Below are 18,585 nucleotides of genomic sequence, written 5' to 3'. Positions count from 1 at the left end.
GAAAGATTTACCATTCTTATCCTTTTTGACAAAGTGTCAGTCACATTATTTCAGGACTTTTGATATTTTATATAGATGTGTCCTGTAAAATATGAATTCTGACATTTTTATAGTTGATTTTTATTCTCATATTTATGTATACAAACAATATCTTTTATATACCAGAAGATTTGAATTGATGTCAAATTCCACATCTGTATTGGAAATCAAATCAACTGAATATTTATACCTGCGCCTCCTCTTTCTGTTTTAGCTGGATAAGACCAATTCTGAAGAAAGGATACAGAAAGCGCTTGGAGTTGTCAGATATATACCAAATCCCTTCTGCTGATTCTGCTGACAACCTATCTGAAAAGTTGGAAAGGTATTTTCATAGTGTATTAGTTGAAGAGAAGAGATATTCATATTATTAATTATTTAAAGAACAGAAAACTAACATATTAGAGAGCCTAATTCAAATGGCATAGTTAAAATAGGAATATCATATTTTTGCTGAAATCTTGATTAAGAATTAAATAATGAAAACATGAAGGAAAAAAATAATAATTTTCTTGAGAAATGTCTTCTTTTGGATGAAAAATATATATTTGTGTTCTGGGAATTTACTTGTCTTTAAAGAACATGAGATAGATTTACTTCCAAAAATATTAATATGTGAATATAAATGTGCCTGCTGGGAAGTCTTAAGGCAATGGCTATTGGATATCAAAGAAATGTAAAAATTTTCATGTTTTTACTTCTACTACATGTCAATATAACATCTCTCAGCCATTCTGGGAAGAAAGTGTCTATTTCCATTGTACAGAAAGACATGGGAGCCTCAGAGAGATTATGTAATCTGCCAGTAATGGATGATAGTCATGATTCCAACTTAAATCTTTACTGCTTGTCTCTAGGCACAGTGTTCCACACAGTGAAGAACTTTTCAGCATCTTCCTTATTGAAGAGTATTGGTCAACACTGTTGATTCTAGTGATAGAAATCCAATTAAGTAGTTAAAGTCATGAAAGGGCAAAATTTGTTGGCCCCTGAAGTCTAAGCTGTGTGAATGCCTAGGTAGAGAATTGGCCTCATGAAATCAATGGGACCAGGGACTCAAATTTTACTAATGTCATTTTCTTTTTTTTTTTTCCTCTGGGTACCAGGGATTGAACTCAGGACCTCGAGCTTGTGAGGCGGGCACAGTGCCACTGAGCTAAATCCCCAGCCCCTAACTAGTGTCATTTTAACTGTGCTGGTTCAATTCTCTCAGACTAGCATTCTCCATGTGTTGGACCTTATACTTTTACACATCACACAGGAGAAAGCCTTTTATCCTTAGGGCCAAGGCATGGGTAAATGATAAAAATTCAGTCACATTCTCACTCCCTAGACCAATCATAATCTGTAAATTAACTAGACATTGTCTGAACCAGCAGATGAAAGGAAGAAGGATTGGAAATTTAAAAAATGAAAGAAGAAAAAGGCACTTGCTAAATTTTTTTTTTTTTTTTTTTGGTGGTACTGGGGATCGAACTCAGGACCTTGCACTTGCGAGGCAGGCGCAGCACCACTGAGCTAATTTTCCGGCCCAGTAGTTACTAAATTTTATTGACCAAAGTTAAAAGGTTGCATAGACTTGTACTTTATTTACCTTATTTCAATTAGATTAATTTACCTTTTTGACACTTTCAAGGCAAGGTAAGATAGTAAATCTTATTTTCTTTGATTTTATTCAAAGAAATAAGGAAATGGGAGTGGTGAATTCACATTTCCAAGATCAAGGGCCATTTTCTATTATTGAGCTCTTACAAGTGGCACAGAGACAAGAACATTCGGGGTTTTTGTTTTTGTTTAGTTTGATCTGTTTTGTTTGTGGTGTATTCCCAGGTACCGATAATTGGGCCTGGCATATTATATATAATAAATGTTTATTGATAAATAAGTGAATGATTAATTGTGAAATAACTAGCATGATATAAAAACCTATAATGTTGATGGAGAAACAAAGTATGTAAAATTGTAGACACAAGCAAATTAAAATAATATAGTAGATTATTCAATATTGCTGAGATAAAGATTAATCAGAATAGGGTAAGGTTCATTGAAACATTAGTGTTCTAGATATATTTTGATTTATGGCCAAATAGAGAACATACACCCAAATTTGCAGGATTATATGGCCTAATTTTTTTCAACTTTTTTCCTCAGTGTTCATTGTGTTCTCCATTGTGATTTAGTTTTAAAAATATTCCTATTTTGTTTCAATTTAACAACTCTATGACAGAATAAGTCCATAAAATCTACCTTTATTGTTTGTTTTTCCTTTTTATATTTCATCACTCCATTATTCATATCTTTTCTTATAAAATCGGAATTTGGAATTTATTGAAACATCTAGAAGAATGACATATCATTTGTAATACTTTGTACCTTTGCACCCTTAGGAAGTGACTCTGACCTTACATTTCATAACTGCCTTGTGACAAGTGCCCTCAATGGTTGCCACATGGTTGAGGTACATTGGCCCTCTGGCTCAGTTTTCTGGGTTGAAACCATTATATCACTGCAATGTGCAAGCCATGCATTTATTCCATGATATGAACTTTATAAATATAGAGCTTCTTCCCTCCTGCTTTGAGCCTGTTACGATGGCGATGAAACTATTCCACCTACTCTTGCTCTTAAATCCTCCACTCAGGCTATAAATTGTTCAAGCCCCACCATTAAAAAATTTCCCAGCATTAATTTTTTGGTCACTACTCCATTCACCAACCTGCTCCTCTTCATAGCTAACATTTTTCTGTTTTCCTATTCTCTGCACTTCTTCATTTACATTTCAGCTCCCTGAAGTATAGTTTCTACATCTACCATGTTTCCAAAACTACATTGATCAGGGTCAACAGAGACCTCTCTCTTACTTGTCAAATACAGTATAATGACACTTTTCTAAACTACTTTGCTGTTGTCCACTTCTTTACCTTGAAACCATTTCTTTGGTTTATGTACTATCCATCTTTCCTGGTTTTCCTGTAAGACCTATTCCTATTTTTATGGAGAATTCTCCATATTTAGCTTCTTCTCCTATTTCAAGTCACCAGACATTATGGATTAGAGGCAAGATCCATGTTTGTAAATGAGAAATGCGAGGAGTGTGAGAAGACAGGTAGGTGAGAAAGGGTGACTAGGCTTTATGAATAGGCTGTAGTTAGCAAGCAGGGAAGCCACAAACCATGCACCAAGATTATCAAGATTGTCTTCAGATCTCTGTTATATATTCGTTAAGAGTGATGTAGAATCATGTTTAGTTATGGTAATTTGATAGTAATTGGAAATAGCCATTGATAAAATGTAAAGCTTGTGTCTAAATTTTTGTTTCTTGCCTGCACCTCATGAAATTTTTCGATACTGCATAAATTGAAAATTAAGATGAAAGTGACACTTAGAGATACTTTATTCCCTTCTGAGGAGAAAAAGAAATTTTATTAACAGAGATCAGTAGCAATAACTTAAATACAAGCAGATATTGTTCCTGTGGTACTTAAAACAGAAAGTATTAGATCTCAGCCAGTTTTCAGACAACTTAATGTCCATTCTTACTTTAAAAAATGCATAATATTTTCTTTTCTATTTTTCAGAGGCTTTTACTTAAATAATTTCAGTAGTTGAAAGCGAATCTTGATGATATTTATTTTATGCCTCTCCTTTTAAAAACAAATTCTAACAGGTTTTTCTCACATAAAAATATACCTGAACATTTATCTTGGTTTTTGTTTGTTTCACAGTTGACTCTTGTAAAATCTGCCATAGTTCTAAATACGTAAGGAAAGGGAGTAAAAATATTTACCTGTTTATTTTTTCCACCCGTTCTAAGCACTGCAAGTGCATTTATTCATGTTGCACTTTATTTGCCCACTCTTTCCATTGCTCTTAAGAAGCTCAATCCCTTTCTTTAACACGTACAATGTGGCTTTTCATGAAACCAAATCCTTACAGAGTGATATATAGTAGAGCATCAAAATCTGCCAAATATCTTTGTGACCAGTTGGTGTTACAGAGTTTCCATAAGGTTTTGTCTTTACTCAATTAGATTAATCTCCTTTGATATATTTGTGTGAAACAGAGCTATGTCAAGAACAATAGGATGACCCAGACATTAGCACGTGCAACTTATTGATCCTATTTTTTTATTCTTTTTAGAGAATGGGATAGAGAGCTGGTTTCAAAGAAAAATCCAAAACTTATTAATGCCCTTCGGCGATGCTTTCTCTGGAGATTTACGTTTTATGGAATCCTCCTATATTTAGGGGTAAGAATCTCCCTTGTAAATATAGTATGGATAAAAATAATTATATTATTGTGATTGCAGTGGTTGTAGAAGGACTAAAGAATGTAATGAACAGAAATAAAAGTATAAAGGACTAATTCAACTCTAAACACTGAGAAAGCTCCTAAAATTCTAGGAGTGATAAGTAAAAATTCTTTGGAATTAAAATGCCAATTAACAATTTAAAATGAGCCCAGGAAAATAAATAACTTGTTAAAAATTATTTTCAGTTATGATTCTAAAAATTTCATTATCTTAGTACATGAGATTACTAGTACCTTTATTTTTCATATTCAATAAGAGAATGTCAAAAGATAATGTCAGAAGAATTCACTCAATTTTACATATTAATGTAATATTTTGAAATTATATCTGCATACTGAATTGTTTCAAAGAAAAACAGCAAAATTTAAAAATGTTGAAATCAGGTAAACTTGCAATATATCTTCTCAGTCTCGTGTCTTCATCATTATGAAGACAGCAGTTGCCTGAAAACTCTTTGGGGTTTTAAAAACCATGTATGTTCTCTAGTTGCTCTCAAATGTAACTCAAGTTCATTACTTTCTATACTCGAGCATCACTTTGAATCCTTGTTTGTAACCTCTAAAAGGAGGTGATAAGTGGAAAATGTGCTTAATCTTTCAGTAATAGTTGTGTACAGTATTGCTTTGGGAAGTTATGTACCTTATGGGTTGACTGTATTCATACTGGTCTTTCTGTGTCGGGAATTTAGCAGTGCCACAGTGTCTCCCAAAGAAATGCCATGTGTTTCCATACTTTAAGAATATTAGTTCATACAGCCCAACAAAAACGCATTTAAAAATTTATCTTGACAATGATGAATATAATTAGGTCTAGAATGTTTCCATGTTTCCTAATGCTTGTGATAATGTCCTAGATGAAAGTCTTCTGCTATATATATATGTATGATATATATACATATATATATACGTACGATATATATATACATATATATACATACCATATATTTGTATATAAAATCATACATGTTGTTACATGGATATATTATTTATAGATGGATCTATAGATTCGTATATAGAGATTCATTGTTTCAAAAAGCCAAAAAATTCTTCCAGGGGAGTATATGTGTGTGTGTATGTGTATGCATGCGTGTGTATGTGAAATATATGTGTTCTTAATAAAACTTGCAAAAATTTAGGAGTGAAAAATAGTTTGTTAGTAAATATGAATAAGGAAGCCCAGGAACTAATTGTCCTTTAAGGTATCATTTTTCTCATAAAAAAACTCAGAGCTTTGGGAAATTATTTTCTTCAGTCATGATCTAATAGTGGTAAGGGTGAAACCTATAGACAAAAATAACAGTCAAGACAGTGGCGTAGGTCTGAAGAGGGACTAAGTTGTTCTTAAATTTCCCATGATTAAAAATATCCCAGCAGAAGAGATCTGAAAGCCATTCATGGTATATTAATTGAAGTATATTTCAATATATATATAATTGTCATGAACAGATCAGGGTAATTAATATATTTATCACCTTAAACATGTATAATTTCTCTAAAAACATTCAAAATTTTGTCTTCTGGCTGTTTTATAACTGAAAATTATTACCTATAGTCACCGTACTATAACTTTTCTTCCTTCTAACTGTAATTTTGCACCTGTTAAGCACTTTTTTCTCATCTTCTTCTTTTTCTTTCCAGCTTCTGTTGACTTCATTCTTTTGTCCCTTATAGGAAGAAAAAAAGGAGAGACAGTTCCATTATAAGACCTCTATCCTTTTCAATAACATATATAGTGTCTTATTCTTTGTCATCTTTTTCTTGGCATTCCTTCTTTCCATTAAATGAGCTGGTGTGAATGAACAGGGTTCTTGAAATTGTTTTAATACTACTCATGAGATGGATGGACATACTTTTAGAACTTCTACACATTCTTAGTGCCTCTACACATGATCATTGGAGTTTAAATATATTTGGTTTGTTTTCAAGACTATTAGAGAAAAAGTACTATAAAATTTGATGTTAACTGTGAAAGGTTAAGAAAAAGGAAATGCCATAATGGAGGAGATTTCTTTGCAATACTGATTTAATTTTAAATCATATTAGCTACGGATTATCACCGTTAACTATACACCTCATTTTTCTTCATCTGATTCAGCAGCCAGATACAACATTGTTTTTAACATGTAAGACTACCAGCAGAGAAGACAGACTGGCTATTGAAAAACTGAGTGTAAGAGTCAATTAAGGACAGTCTGAAGGAAGCTAAGCAGAGGAAGTCTATAAACACACTGACAGAATATGATTATCACAGTATATTTATTATGCTAAGAAATTCATAAGCATTGACTCAGAAATATTCTTGATTCTTAGCCCTTGGCATGTTTCCAGCATCACACTGAGGTACATGTCAGTGCAGCTTAAATCAGACTACTTTTCTTTATTAACTCCTATGAAGTTTAAGGGCATAAGGAAGTCTTGGTACTCATATTGTCAGTTTCCAAGTCTCAGAGACTATTGCACAGGAAGATCTTTGTCTTTTGTATTTGGACAAAAACATTGGATAGGCATTAGAATACAAGTCTACTGCTAAAAAGGAAAGATTTTGGGGAAATCTGCACTCAGATATGCCCTGCCTTAAGCATTTGACTTATGTATGCCCCTTCTTTGTGACTGGTTCTCTGAGGCCTGCCATATAGAATTTCTTTCTCATTTTTCTCTCCTAACCCTCTTGTCCCCATAGCTAGCCCCTTCTCTAGCCCCAGTAATTATTTGCCCTCTGAACTCCCTACACTTCTCCATGTCCTGAGTATTTCTGCTCCCTACTAGCACCCCTAGCCCTGGCCCATGGTAATACACATGCTGCCCACCACATTCTACATCTTCCCCCATGTCCTATGACAAGAACATTTGGAAGTTAAAGCATCTAGATTTCTTCTTTGAAGCATCAGGGATTTTTTACTTATCTTTAGAGTAACCAGCAGCCCCAACCCAGGTCATGTGATTTAGTTGGTCAGGGATGGGGCCTGGGACAGTATAATTCATGAAGTGCTCCCCAGGTGATTGTACTACGTTGTACAACCAGGGCTAAAAACCACTGGTAGACAGGTACCAGCATGGTCACTAAATGTCCTGACTTCCACCAGGTCTATAAGGGACACACAGAGAGAACTTTTAGTGAGTTTTTAAAAAATGAGAATACTAGAAAGATACTAAAACATAGCAAAACTAGTATTAACTCTAATGACAGAAGAGCAGCATTTCTCAAACTTTTATAAGTGCTCTATTCACATGGGCATCTAGGTAAGATAATATGTGACTTCGGGAGTTTTGGGATGCAGCCTGAGGTCTGTGTTTCTAAAAGCACCCAGCCAGATACTTGCACGTAAACCACATTTTATTCATTTATTTATTATTTATTTATTTACTAGCAAATGCCTCAGAGCATCATGCAAAGAGAAAAGGCCTAGTTAGAAGGAATAGTGGTTATGAAAAGCATAGTAAGAGTAATCAGGAGCCCCTGAGTAAAAGTGACAGGAATCTGAGACCAAAATGTGCCCAAGGCTTTACCTGAGACTTCCAACCTTAACTCTTAACTTCCTGCTCCTTCCTTCCATGCCTCTCACCTGGAGAGGGCAAAGCTAAAGCTTAGAGGGCTCCCAGTTTCTCTTCTGAGGCTGGAGCAGAAACTGATGTCCCATCTTTTTCTGTGGAAACATCCCTCTTCACACTGAGTAAGTTTTTCCAGGTAGTGTTAGAGCCTAAAGGTGCTCCAAGACCATTTTGCGTTATACGGGCTTTTGGAGACAAACCTAGGCTAACTTAGAAATCCAGCAACCACGTTCATTAGAATATGGTATGTAAGCCAGAAGCATCTCTGTTCTTACATGTGGAATTTTGAAACAAAATTGATTTAGGAATTGCTTGTTATAGTGTTCTTAGAATTTAGACTGGATGAGAGGATGAGATATGAATATGTCTCATGGGAGCAATCCCTAGCATCTGATGTTACTGATGTAGCCTGTAGTTCCAGGTGAACACAATGTGGTGAAGAATGTAAAATATGTGTGAAGCACTCAAGTGTGTATATTTTTCCCAAAGGTCCAACACTTTTTAATGTAACTCTTCTGGGTTATATTTATGCTCTGGTGCCAAAAACTCATTTTATGATATTGGGGAAATCACAAAACTTGTTTGAACCTCAGTTTCTTTAATACATGGCTAAGGGGCATCAGCCCAGTGTATCATCTTTATGGCCCTTACAATACTTTAAATTATGAGTGTATGGGGCAGGGGGTATACCTCAGTGGTAGCATATTTGCTTAGCACACACAGGCCCCTGGGCTCAGTCTTCAACAATGCAAAAAGCAAAACAAAAGAACAAAACCAAAAGTATTAAATCATGTGTCTATGATATTGGCCTAGAGAAACCTCATTTATGTTAAATTACAATGAAATTAAATTATAATTTGATTTGCTAGGTTAATATTTGAACTGATCATGATGTATGAATGAATTGTCAAGCAGATTAGAGAGAATGAGGTTGTGTCATAACATTTTAATATCGGTTTAGGGTTGTGAATAAAAAGAGTGGGCGCTTTGGAGTCAAACAGAATTCAAATTCCAGTTTTACTGGTTCATAGTTCTGTGACTTTAGGCAGGTTATTTAAACTCTCTCTGTCTCTTTCTTTATTGTAAAGCAAAAATAAACAAGAGCACACATTTCACAAATTTGTTGTAAGAATTACATGAAGTGAACACAAATAGAACCTTGTACAGAGCAAAAGCTTCATATATATTAGCTATTCTTATATTTTGAATAGACCTCCTACCTAAATGTGCAAATATTCTGTATTTACTTATTTCTCTACATATGCTATAAGCAAGTCTTGAAACAACAATTTGATTTTTACAGGGCACAGGAAAATATTATGCTAATATACAAAAATGAGAGCTAGATCCTAGGCATTACTCCAGAAATTAAAGTTTATGTTTTAACAACTATTCCTTTTGTATTTTCTGGACTAAACCTTTTATCGCTGCTCTCTTGGCAAAACCAGGATTTTGAACTCTAAAGAATATGCTTTAGATTTCTAGTGAAGGTGATATCAGTCATAATTAATGAAATTGATAAACACTAAAAGGAAAATATCAAAACAAAGCATTTTGAATTGGTTATATAATCTAAAAACATGACTCAAAAGTATATTTTTGAAATTTCGTTCTTGGTGCAGTATACATATATTTTTGCAAAACCAGAAACAACTGTGGCAAAGTAAAGGAAGTATTGAAAAATAAGTCCTCTGAGTGGATGAAACATGAATAGATTTTCACTTATTATGGTGAATATGGGAAAATCTTCCTTCAGCGATTAGTGTGAAGCCAAAATAACCATCAGATTTCAGTGTATTAAGATAAATCAAAATTTGGCACTCTTGTTTACTCTTGTTAAAAGCAGATTCCTAAGCCTTTGCTTTACTAAATAAGCCAAAAATTAGATCTTGAAAAGTTGTGAGGGTATGCATATTTACTTTCTTCTAATTTTGCATATTTTCCATCACTTATTAGTTGTTATAAGTTATATGAAATTTTCTGTCCAGATTTTTATCTTTCTTTTGGGTATACTTTTCTGATTATGAAAATAAGATAAGGACTGACATATTTGATGTTAGTGCTTCCATTTTCCCCCAAAGAAATATGTACTTAATGAAAGGGAAAATGATTATTCCTTTACATATTGTGCTGTGAATCTTCTTTTTCTCTTAATGTATTATAAATGCTTTTTATGTATTAGATTTTTTAAACTAATTATTTAAGGACTCACATGACTATAATGTACTTTATTTACAACTCCTCACTGCAGGATATTAAGATTATCTCCATATTTTTCACTACCATAAATAGTCTTTCAGTACACATCCCTTTAATTAACAGTTAAATCTTAGCATGTTTCTGAATTGTACACAACATAAACAAATACAAATAAACTGCCTTCTAGAGAAAATGTACCAATTTACTTTCTTAGTGGTACAATATGAAAATTCAGTCCTCATTTAAAAATAGATAACAGTTTTTAAAAATTTCAAGGCGCTTAGAATGTATTCTTTTTATTAATATTATTTTTGGTTCCTACTGAGATTAAACTGGTTTTATATATTAATAATGCATTTACATTTTTTTCATGTGTCTGAGTTGCCTTTTTACATTGTCTACTTTTTATTTTGGTATATATGTCTATACGTCTTTTTGTTTTGTTTCGTTTTTTTTGGTAGTTATGGAGTTTGAACCCAAGATTTTGTACTGAGCTAAATCCCCAGCCCTTTCTAAAAGTTTTAGTTTTTTGAGACAGGGTCTTCCTAAATTGCTAAGCTTCCCAGACTGGGCTTGAACTTGTGATCCTCCTGCCACAGTCTTCCGCAATGCTGAGATTACAGATGTGCACCAGCACACTGGGTTTATATGTCTTTTTCTTATTGGTGTAGGAGAGAATATTTTTCCTAGTCTGTCACTTGTCTTATAATTTTATTTCTAGTGAATTTTTGTGTACTTCTTTTAACAATTAGAAATTTAATTGTTAAAAAATTTGTTGCCTAACTTACACATCTTTTTTTCCTTGTTCTCTGCTGTGGCCTCAGATTTTCATAAAGATCGAGTATTATGCAAGCACAGATCTATGTGGTTTATTATTTCTTCTTTTACATTTGAATAGCAAATCCATTTGGAATTCATTTTGATATATAGAAGAAATAGAAACCTAATTTTTAAAAAAATGAGTCTTCAATTTGTCCATAATTTATTGTATCATCTTTCCTCATGGAATTAAAATGTCATACTTTATTTTATATTAAATTGTTACATGCACTTGGTACTGTTCCTGGACTTTCCAGATATATCAGTATATTTCTTTGTCATGCCACATATTATTATGGTTTTCTGATTTAATATCCAGTAATATAAACTCTCACACATTATTCTGATTCCTTAAATGTTTTTTAGTAGTCTTTCATCATTTTCCTTATGAACTTTAGAATAATTTTATTTATTGAGCCAACAGATATTTATTGTGTGGATACTCTGGACTAGGTATTGTGTGTGCTTTGGGGATTGTTGGAAAAATAAAGACAGTTCCTGCTCCTGTAGCATTAATAGTTCATGTCTCAAAATTGACAATGGGATTTTGATGAAGTCTACACTAATTTTACAGAATAAGTTAGAGGTGAATATAATCTTTGCACTGTTAGGTTTTTCTTTTTTAGAAAATTTTAAATCTTTCTGTTTATTTAAGACTTTAAAAATACATTCAGGAATATTTTATGCAAAATATAAGAATACTTATTTAAATAATTATTATGTTTGGTACCTAGCAATCTGTTTTCTTAGTAATTATTTTTAAACCTCTACTATTAAACTCTTGATTTACTTAAATTGTTATATAGATAATCATATTCTATGCTGACAGTGATGTTTTTGCTTCTCCTTTCCAGTTTCATATTTCCATCATTTTTCTTATTGAGTTGCATTAGCTATAAGTTCCAGAAAAATGTTATTGTTCCAGTACTCTTTTTGTTTTTCTGATTTTAAAAGTAATACTTCTAGAGTTTTATTAACTATGGTCCTGATTGCTGTTTTGATGGAAAAATTCTTCCTCAGTTTCATAAAGTATCTTATATTGATGTTTATTAAGAACATGGATCAGACACAGATGTTAAAGCTTTATTGGATTTCTTTTCTGTTGTTATTGAGGTAATTATAGGTTCTTTTATAGTCCATTTTAAATTAATTAATTAATTTTTCAATATTAAATTATTCTATATTCTTGGGATAAAGACATATAAGGTATATTTAAAACAAGTGGAAATGACGAAGGTAATATTAGTAAGAGACCACATGGAAGAAAAAATGAGATAAATTTAAAAGTTCTTCAAATAATCATTCTACTTGTTTTTGAAACAATTATGCTTTGGGCTTGAAATGGTAACTTTTAATATAAAGGTTTTTTACAATTAATTTATCTGATGTAACTGCAAGCCTGAGACCAACTTCCTGTTTTCCACTATACTTTCCTTTATGGTCTGAATATTCAGCAAAAGCACTTTCCATCTCCAGAACTCAGCCTCTACTTAAGCATGCAGGTATATCAGAAATGGCTAGAGGATTTATATTCTCCCACAGTGACTTTGAACTCTGATGTGGAAAATGTATCTGTGAGATGCAGTTCTGTCTCCTCAGAGGTATTTTCAAGCTTGTAAATGTTCCCTGGGAGACTGATCTGAGATGAGACCCAAGGTTATTCCCACCAGGAATGCAGTCATTTGAGTTATTTTCTAACCTGACATCTCTCCCTCCAAAGATGGTATTTTGAATTCACACTGTTCAGATCTGTACCCCTCTAAGAACACATCCATTGCCATGACAGAATGCGGGCTAGGACAATTACCCAAAGAATCTTTGGCTTCTGCTATGGCACTCCACAGATGCAGATCATATAATGAGATGTTATTACTAGAGGGAACTTTCAAGATAGGCTTGATCCACCTCTCAAGGAAAACTATCTAGAGAATGGAAGTAACTAAGGTGACACAGAGAGTATATGTAGTTCATGTGGTCAGATAAGAACTTGAGTTTCATAACCTTGAATTCAGCATTTATTTCGCCATAACACTGGCTTAAATGTTTGTATTAGGCTTCTATTATCTAAGTGAATTCATCTTAACTTGTGCCTGATAAAGTGTAATAAAATATTTTATTAAATAATTTAAATAATTTTATACTCCTTCGCCTTGCATGTAATCCTCAGCTTGCTTGTACTATTTCATGTAGTGACAAATTTCTTGTGTTTCTGAAAATAGTCTGAGCAATAGACTACATGTAGCTTTCATGTACCAAGAATACAGGAATATTTCTTCAGTTGTGAATATTGTAAAGGACTGCACTTCATAGATTAAGCTAGGTATCAGATACCATTGTTTTCTTTCACCCCCCCCCAAAAATCAGGTGATATCTGTAAATGATTCCATTGTAAACATTAGAGAACATGCTGCATTAAACAGATTAGGGCAAACTATAGAAGGGGAGGGAGGTATGAAGTGCTGATTTTGTCCTTGAATATTAACATTTCTGTGTGGTAGTGAAGTTTGTGTTGGTTTGCTCTAAGCAGATGGCCCTGTTATTGGAATTTTTCTAGCAAAAAATAAACTACATTTTATTCTATGAACATATGCTCTCTCAAAGTAATACTACCAGTATCTTTTTAAATAGCCACTGTTACTCAAAGGATGAGTAAGTTCTCTGTGGGTGAGGAATGATGACAACTAATACGAAATAGCTATTCCATTCGGGTTAATACCAATTTTGATTGTTTTTTTGTAAATTGCAACTAAATAACAATTCAGGAAATGAATCTATTGTAATGGAGATGACAGGTTATGGAAACATATAATGGAGATTAAATGACAGGGAGTTTAGTTCAAATTACTTAACACAAAAAATCCTTAGGCAAGCCTGTCCATTTCTAACCCCCAAAATCCTGGGCTACAGCTCAGTTACTAAAATATTTCTCTTTTTTCTCAGACTATTCTTAACATTCTAGAGACAGAAGCTACTCCTTTGAAATATTTAAATACTTTTTCTGCAATATGGTATTTACCAGTGGTTCTATAATTGTTAATATAGTCTCTCTAACAAATACCTTTCTCTGAAATGAGTTCTAAAAAAAGGAGAAAGGTATTTATGATAAGTGTAATATTAGCAGTTGAATTCTTAGGCAACAAGTACACTTCATACGCTTGTAATTATTGTCTTACGATAAACAAGAAATAGTGCTTTATCTTGTATGTGTGGGAAACATCAATGCTTGCTGCTCTCTGCTTCATGGCCGCACGTGATACCTCCAACATGGGTAACATGTACAGTTCAAAAGACTATTTTTCTCAAGTGCAGACCCACTAATAATAAAAAAAAAATCAAAGAAATATAGTATTGATGTTTGTCTATGAAAAATGACTCATTATTAAAAATTCTGGGGCAAAATATTGATGTGAAAATAATTTTCAGGAAGAAATATTGTCATGAGAAATGCACTATGAAAAACTGTACTTGTAGAGCAGATATAATTTATATACAATTTTAAATTTAATAAATTTCCTAATTTAAGGATTATTTTGAAATAAAGTCATCTGATCTAGAGAAAGTTCGGCATGTAGTAAGGAACCCTATAAAAGCAACTAGGCCAGTATTTGCACTGATTGTAATAGCTTAAAAGTAGACACAGTGCAACTTGCCCCAGAGTAGGAAATGGGCAAATAGACTGATTTTTCCCCCCATGGGATAGTGTGTTTAATAGCACTGAAATTAAATAAGGTAGCTATGCAAACATCAATAAGTGACAAAACAGTGTTAATTAAAAAATTGCAAAAGCACATACAAAATTTCAACCTCAAAAAAATTCTACATATATGTTCTAAAGATGTGTACCTATGTAATATAAGTACAACGCATGCATAAAATGATGTGCCCTAAGTAGTAATTATGCACTTTTTAAAAAGCAAGTTTTCTTCAGTGGATTTGGAAAACTATGAATGTGTTATATCTGGGTAGGAGGCAATTTTCTTTTCAGCACCTGCCTGTCTGTTTGCTGTAATTCAAACTCACTTAATATTTAGTTATGTGAGAGAAAAGAATTATAATAGTTCATGTTTGTGATTACTTTGGAAACTTTTAAAGTTTTGAATATTTTCATACCTTTAGATCTTGGTTTATACAGTTATGAAATGAAGTGTCAACACTTCACATAAACTACAGAATGAGCAACTACATGAAACCAGTGGTCAACCATCAATTATAGCTATATGTAGGTTGTAATTCCCTGGGGGGATGAAGTTGATGTAGAAAATATGATCATCTATTGAGAATGAAGGGCTAGTGGTATTGAGCATTTGGAATTTAGAAAAGACATTGTAGAAGAATGAAGAAATAAGCAAATGAAAGAGAGAGACAGCAATACAATGGGGGACAGTCTGGCTTGGAAATATGCATTTGAAATGAAACTAATTAGCATAACCTCATCTTCTTAGAGGGTTTCTTTCCATACTCCCCTTTCACTAGATCATTCTGAGACAAAATGAGGGATTATGTATCTTCCCCTTTTGAAGACAATTTAGCAAGATGAGTAAGAATTAGAACCCTTGTGTTCAAATGTGTTCTCATACATACGTTCGGGAGAAATGGTAATGAATTTGATGGACAGTTTGGTTTAGCAATCAGTTGAGGATCTCTCAGGAGTTCAGTTGTTGGAAACTGGTCTGAGGTAGATTTCACTGGCAGATTCCTTCACTAAAATCCGTACCCCTTCCGGACTGGGAAGGGAATGGCACCGCAAGTGGCTAGCTTTTTAATACCACGAGGGCTGGCATGCTCCTCCTTTCTATTACCAGCTCTGCTTTGTGGCAGTTACCTTGAGGAGCTATGTTCACTCTGAAAATAATGCCATTCCTCAAAATGCTGTTGAAAGTTCTGTTTTGAGATTACTTCAAGTCACTTGGTCTCTTTGGCCTGTTTCTTCATCTGTAGATGAAAACCATAATGCCCACTATAACTATTGTAAAGATACTATGAAGTCAAGTGGGAATAATTTTAGGAACTGCTCTGTGCCATGTAGGTAATTAACAAACCATTTCATAAAACACCCCTTTACTTTATGGCTACTAGTTACTTTTTAATTAAAAATACCTGATACATAAACTTGCCTCTCAATGACTTGGGCTAGAAACCAAAAATCAAATCTTATTTCAAAATATCCAGATATTGAAGATAGTGTCAGGAGTTTCATAAATCATTAACCCTCTCTGTAAGTTCATTTGAAGTCTTCTAAAGATGAGACCGTGTGCATGTGTGTGTGTGTGTGTGTGTGTATGTGTGTGTGTGTATGTGTGTGTGTATTACTGAGGATTGAACTCGGGGCCTTTGCACTGAGTTACACCTCCAGTCTCTTTTTATTTTTTGTCTTAAGATATGGGCTCACTTAGTTGCTAAGTTGCCTTCCTACACACATGCACCACTATACCCAGTTTAAATGAGACTTCTTGTGTTGAAATTGTGAGGGTATTTTATAAGACAGAATGAAATATAATTTCTCTGTTTTTTCCCCTTCTGCAGGAAGTCACCAAAGCAGTACAGCCTCTCTTACTGGGAAGAATCATAGCTTCCTATGACCCAGATAACAAGGAGGAACGCTCCATAGCCATTTACCTAGCCATAGGTTTATGCCTGCTCTTTATCGTGAGGACACTGCTCCTACACCCAGCCATTTTTGGCCTTCATCACATTGGAATGCAGATGAGAATAGCTATGTTTAGTTTGATTTATAAGAAGGTAATACTTTCTTGTACACGTCCACATGTATATTCATGTATTCACCATGAAACATGTCATAAGGGTACATATACTCTCCATGGTACATGGGTACTTGTATTTACCATGGCACATGTCATAAGGGCCCTGAAGTAGGTGGTGAACTGATACAACTAAAGGAAAGGCTGAAATTAATTTTAAATGCCTGTGAAATACATGGCAGAAATAAGTAATGTTTCTAATTTTCCTTGATTCAATTTACTTCAAGTGATAATTATTGAGCATCTTCTCTAAACTGCTTATATTGTAGGTTTCCTTTTTAGTCATGTCATTAATTACTGAGTTTGTTTTGCTTTTTAACTTTTTTTTTCCCCACAGTACCAGGGATTGAACTCAGGGCCTCTCACATGCTAGGCAAGAGCTCTACCACTGAGAAACATCCCAGCTGTCAATTTTTTAAAAATCCATGGTTCCCCATTAAAACAACACACAGACTGTATAAAAGTCATCGACAAAATATAAACTAAAAGTCATATGGCTTTATGTTCAGTAACAAGAGTATGTTTCATAATTGTTAATGATAACCGAAGCAATTAATATTTCCACCTTAACTAGTTTTCACAAGTGGTGACACTTACTGTCATAAATGATTAACATTTATTCAGTGCCTTATTTTGAGTTGAATTTTTGTCATCCTATGAATCTACAACTTGTCTTTTTTGTTTAATAATTTATTTTTATTGGTACATGCTTGCACTGCATAATGATTATATTCCTTGTGAGGAGTTGGTACATATATGTAACACCTCTTAATTCTTTTTTATCCCCTTCCCCTTCCCCATCCCCCCTCTAGCTCTTGGTTCCCTTCATTTTTGCCAAACTTTGAAACAGCATATATATTTAAATCATAAGAACTTACTCTGTTTTTCTGTGTGTACTATCTAGACAAGAGCCCAAGTTTCTGAGGCGTGACTTAGGTGAATTCAAATTGACATTTAGGTGCCTTGCAAACACAGCTGAAGGTCATTTCTCTAACAAGTGCTTTCACCAATCTGATGCAACACTATATGTGACTGCTTGGTTCTACCAAGTCATTAAAGAAAGCTGATTTGATTAAATCACTTGGCTATTGATTTACTTTCTGATTTCTTCTTCAATAAAAAAACTTTATATATTTATCTTATAAGGGATATGGATATGAAATTCACCTTTAGCGAATAACCCATAACAATTCCTTGATATACATGCAAGGTCAATTGTGCTGTAAAACTTCAATAGCCATCCTTTATTGTTCAAAAAAGCCTTTATAGAGGGAATGGAAAACATGAAGTCAATAATTTAATTGAATCATATCAGCTGCAATCTCATCAGTTTGTAGGTTTGGGATTTATTTGATGATAAATCTATAAAAATTGTATTTTTATTGAGAAATTTTACATAAGTCAATAAATGAGGTATTATTAGCAGTAGAACCTCTACACCTTGCTATCAAAAAAAGCTGAATTTAGTTCAATAAATATTTAGAAGGAGTGCTTGTTATTATAGTGATAACAGTGAGGAGTGTGCTTGGCAAGCTTCTAATTGATTTAGGTGTATGATCTCATTTGATGGACCCCACAATCCCAAATGGTAGGACCTATTATCCCTGTTTTATAGATGAGAAAACATGACCTAAAAGCCTGGAATTTTGTGGAAAAACTGCTTCAAAATTTCAAAAGGGGAAAATTACAATCTCTGCAGTAGAGAGTTTCCAACCATTAGGGAAAATGAAATAAGTACTAAGATATAGTAGTAAGGTGAAGGCAGTGTCAAATATAGAGTAGACTTAGTTTGTAAACAAATCCACATGTAACATTTAACACAAAAACAGTAATATATGTGCTTCAGACCCAGAACAAGTTAATGAACAGTTGGAGGCTGTTCTATCTATTTTTCTTTCTCAATGTTGGA

The 18,585-nt window shown here is 33.5% G+C and overlaps 1 protein-coding gene across 2 annotated transcripts in view; it reads left to right on the top strand.

The window, feature by feature from the left end:
• Positions 1-18,585, top strand: part of Cftr (CF transmembrane conductance regulator) — a 183,317-nt gene that overhangs the window by 28,402 nt on the left and 136,330 nt on the right. For both annotated transcript variants that reach the window (XM_087204598.1, XM_087204597.1), the window contains exons 2-4: positions 254-364; positions 4,180-4,288; positions 16,441-16,656. In XM_087204598.1, the coding sequence (XP_087060724.1) occupies positions 16,615-16,656 (42 nt within the window). In that variant the 5' untranslated portion in view covers positions 254-364; positions 4,180-4,288; positions 16,441-16,614. The remainder of the gene's footprint in view (positions 1-253; positions 365-4,179; positions 4,289-16,440; positions 16,657-18,585) is intronic.

The sequence above is a fragment of the Heterocephalus glaber genome, unplaced genomic scaffold (genome assembly GCF_053883595.1).
Source record: "Heterocephalus glaber isolate CG9 unplaced genomic scaffold, H.glaber_assembly_v1.0 deba00000546, whole genome shotgun sequence".
Taxonomy (NCBI): domain Eukaryota; kingdom Metazoa; phylum Chordata; class Mammalia; order Rodentia; family Bathyergidae; genus Heterocephalus; species Heterocephalus glaber.
The sequence above is the reverse complement of the archived record's forward strand: the minus strand, read 5'-3'. Positions and strand labels throughout refer to the sequence as shown.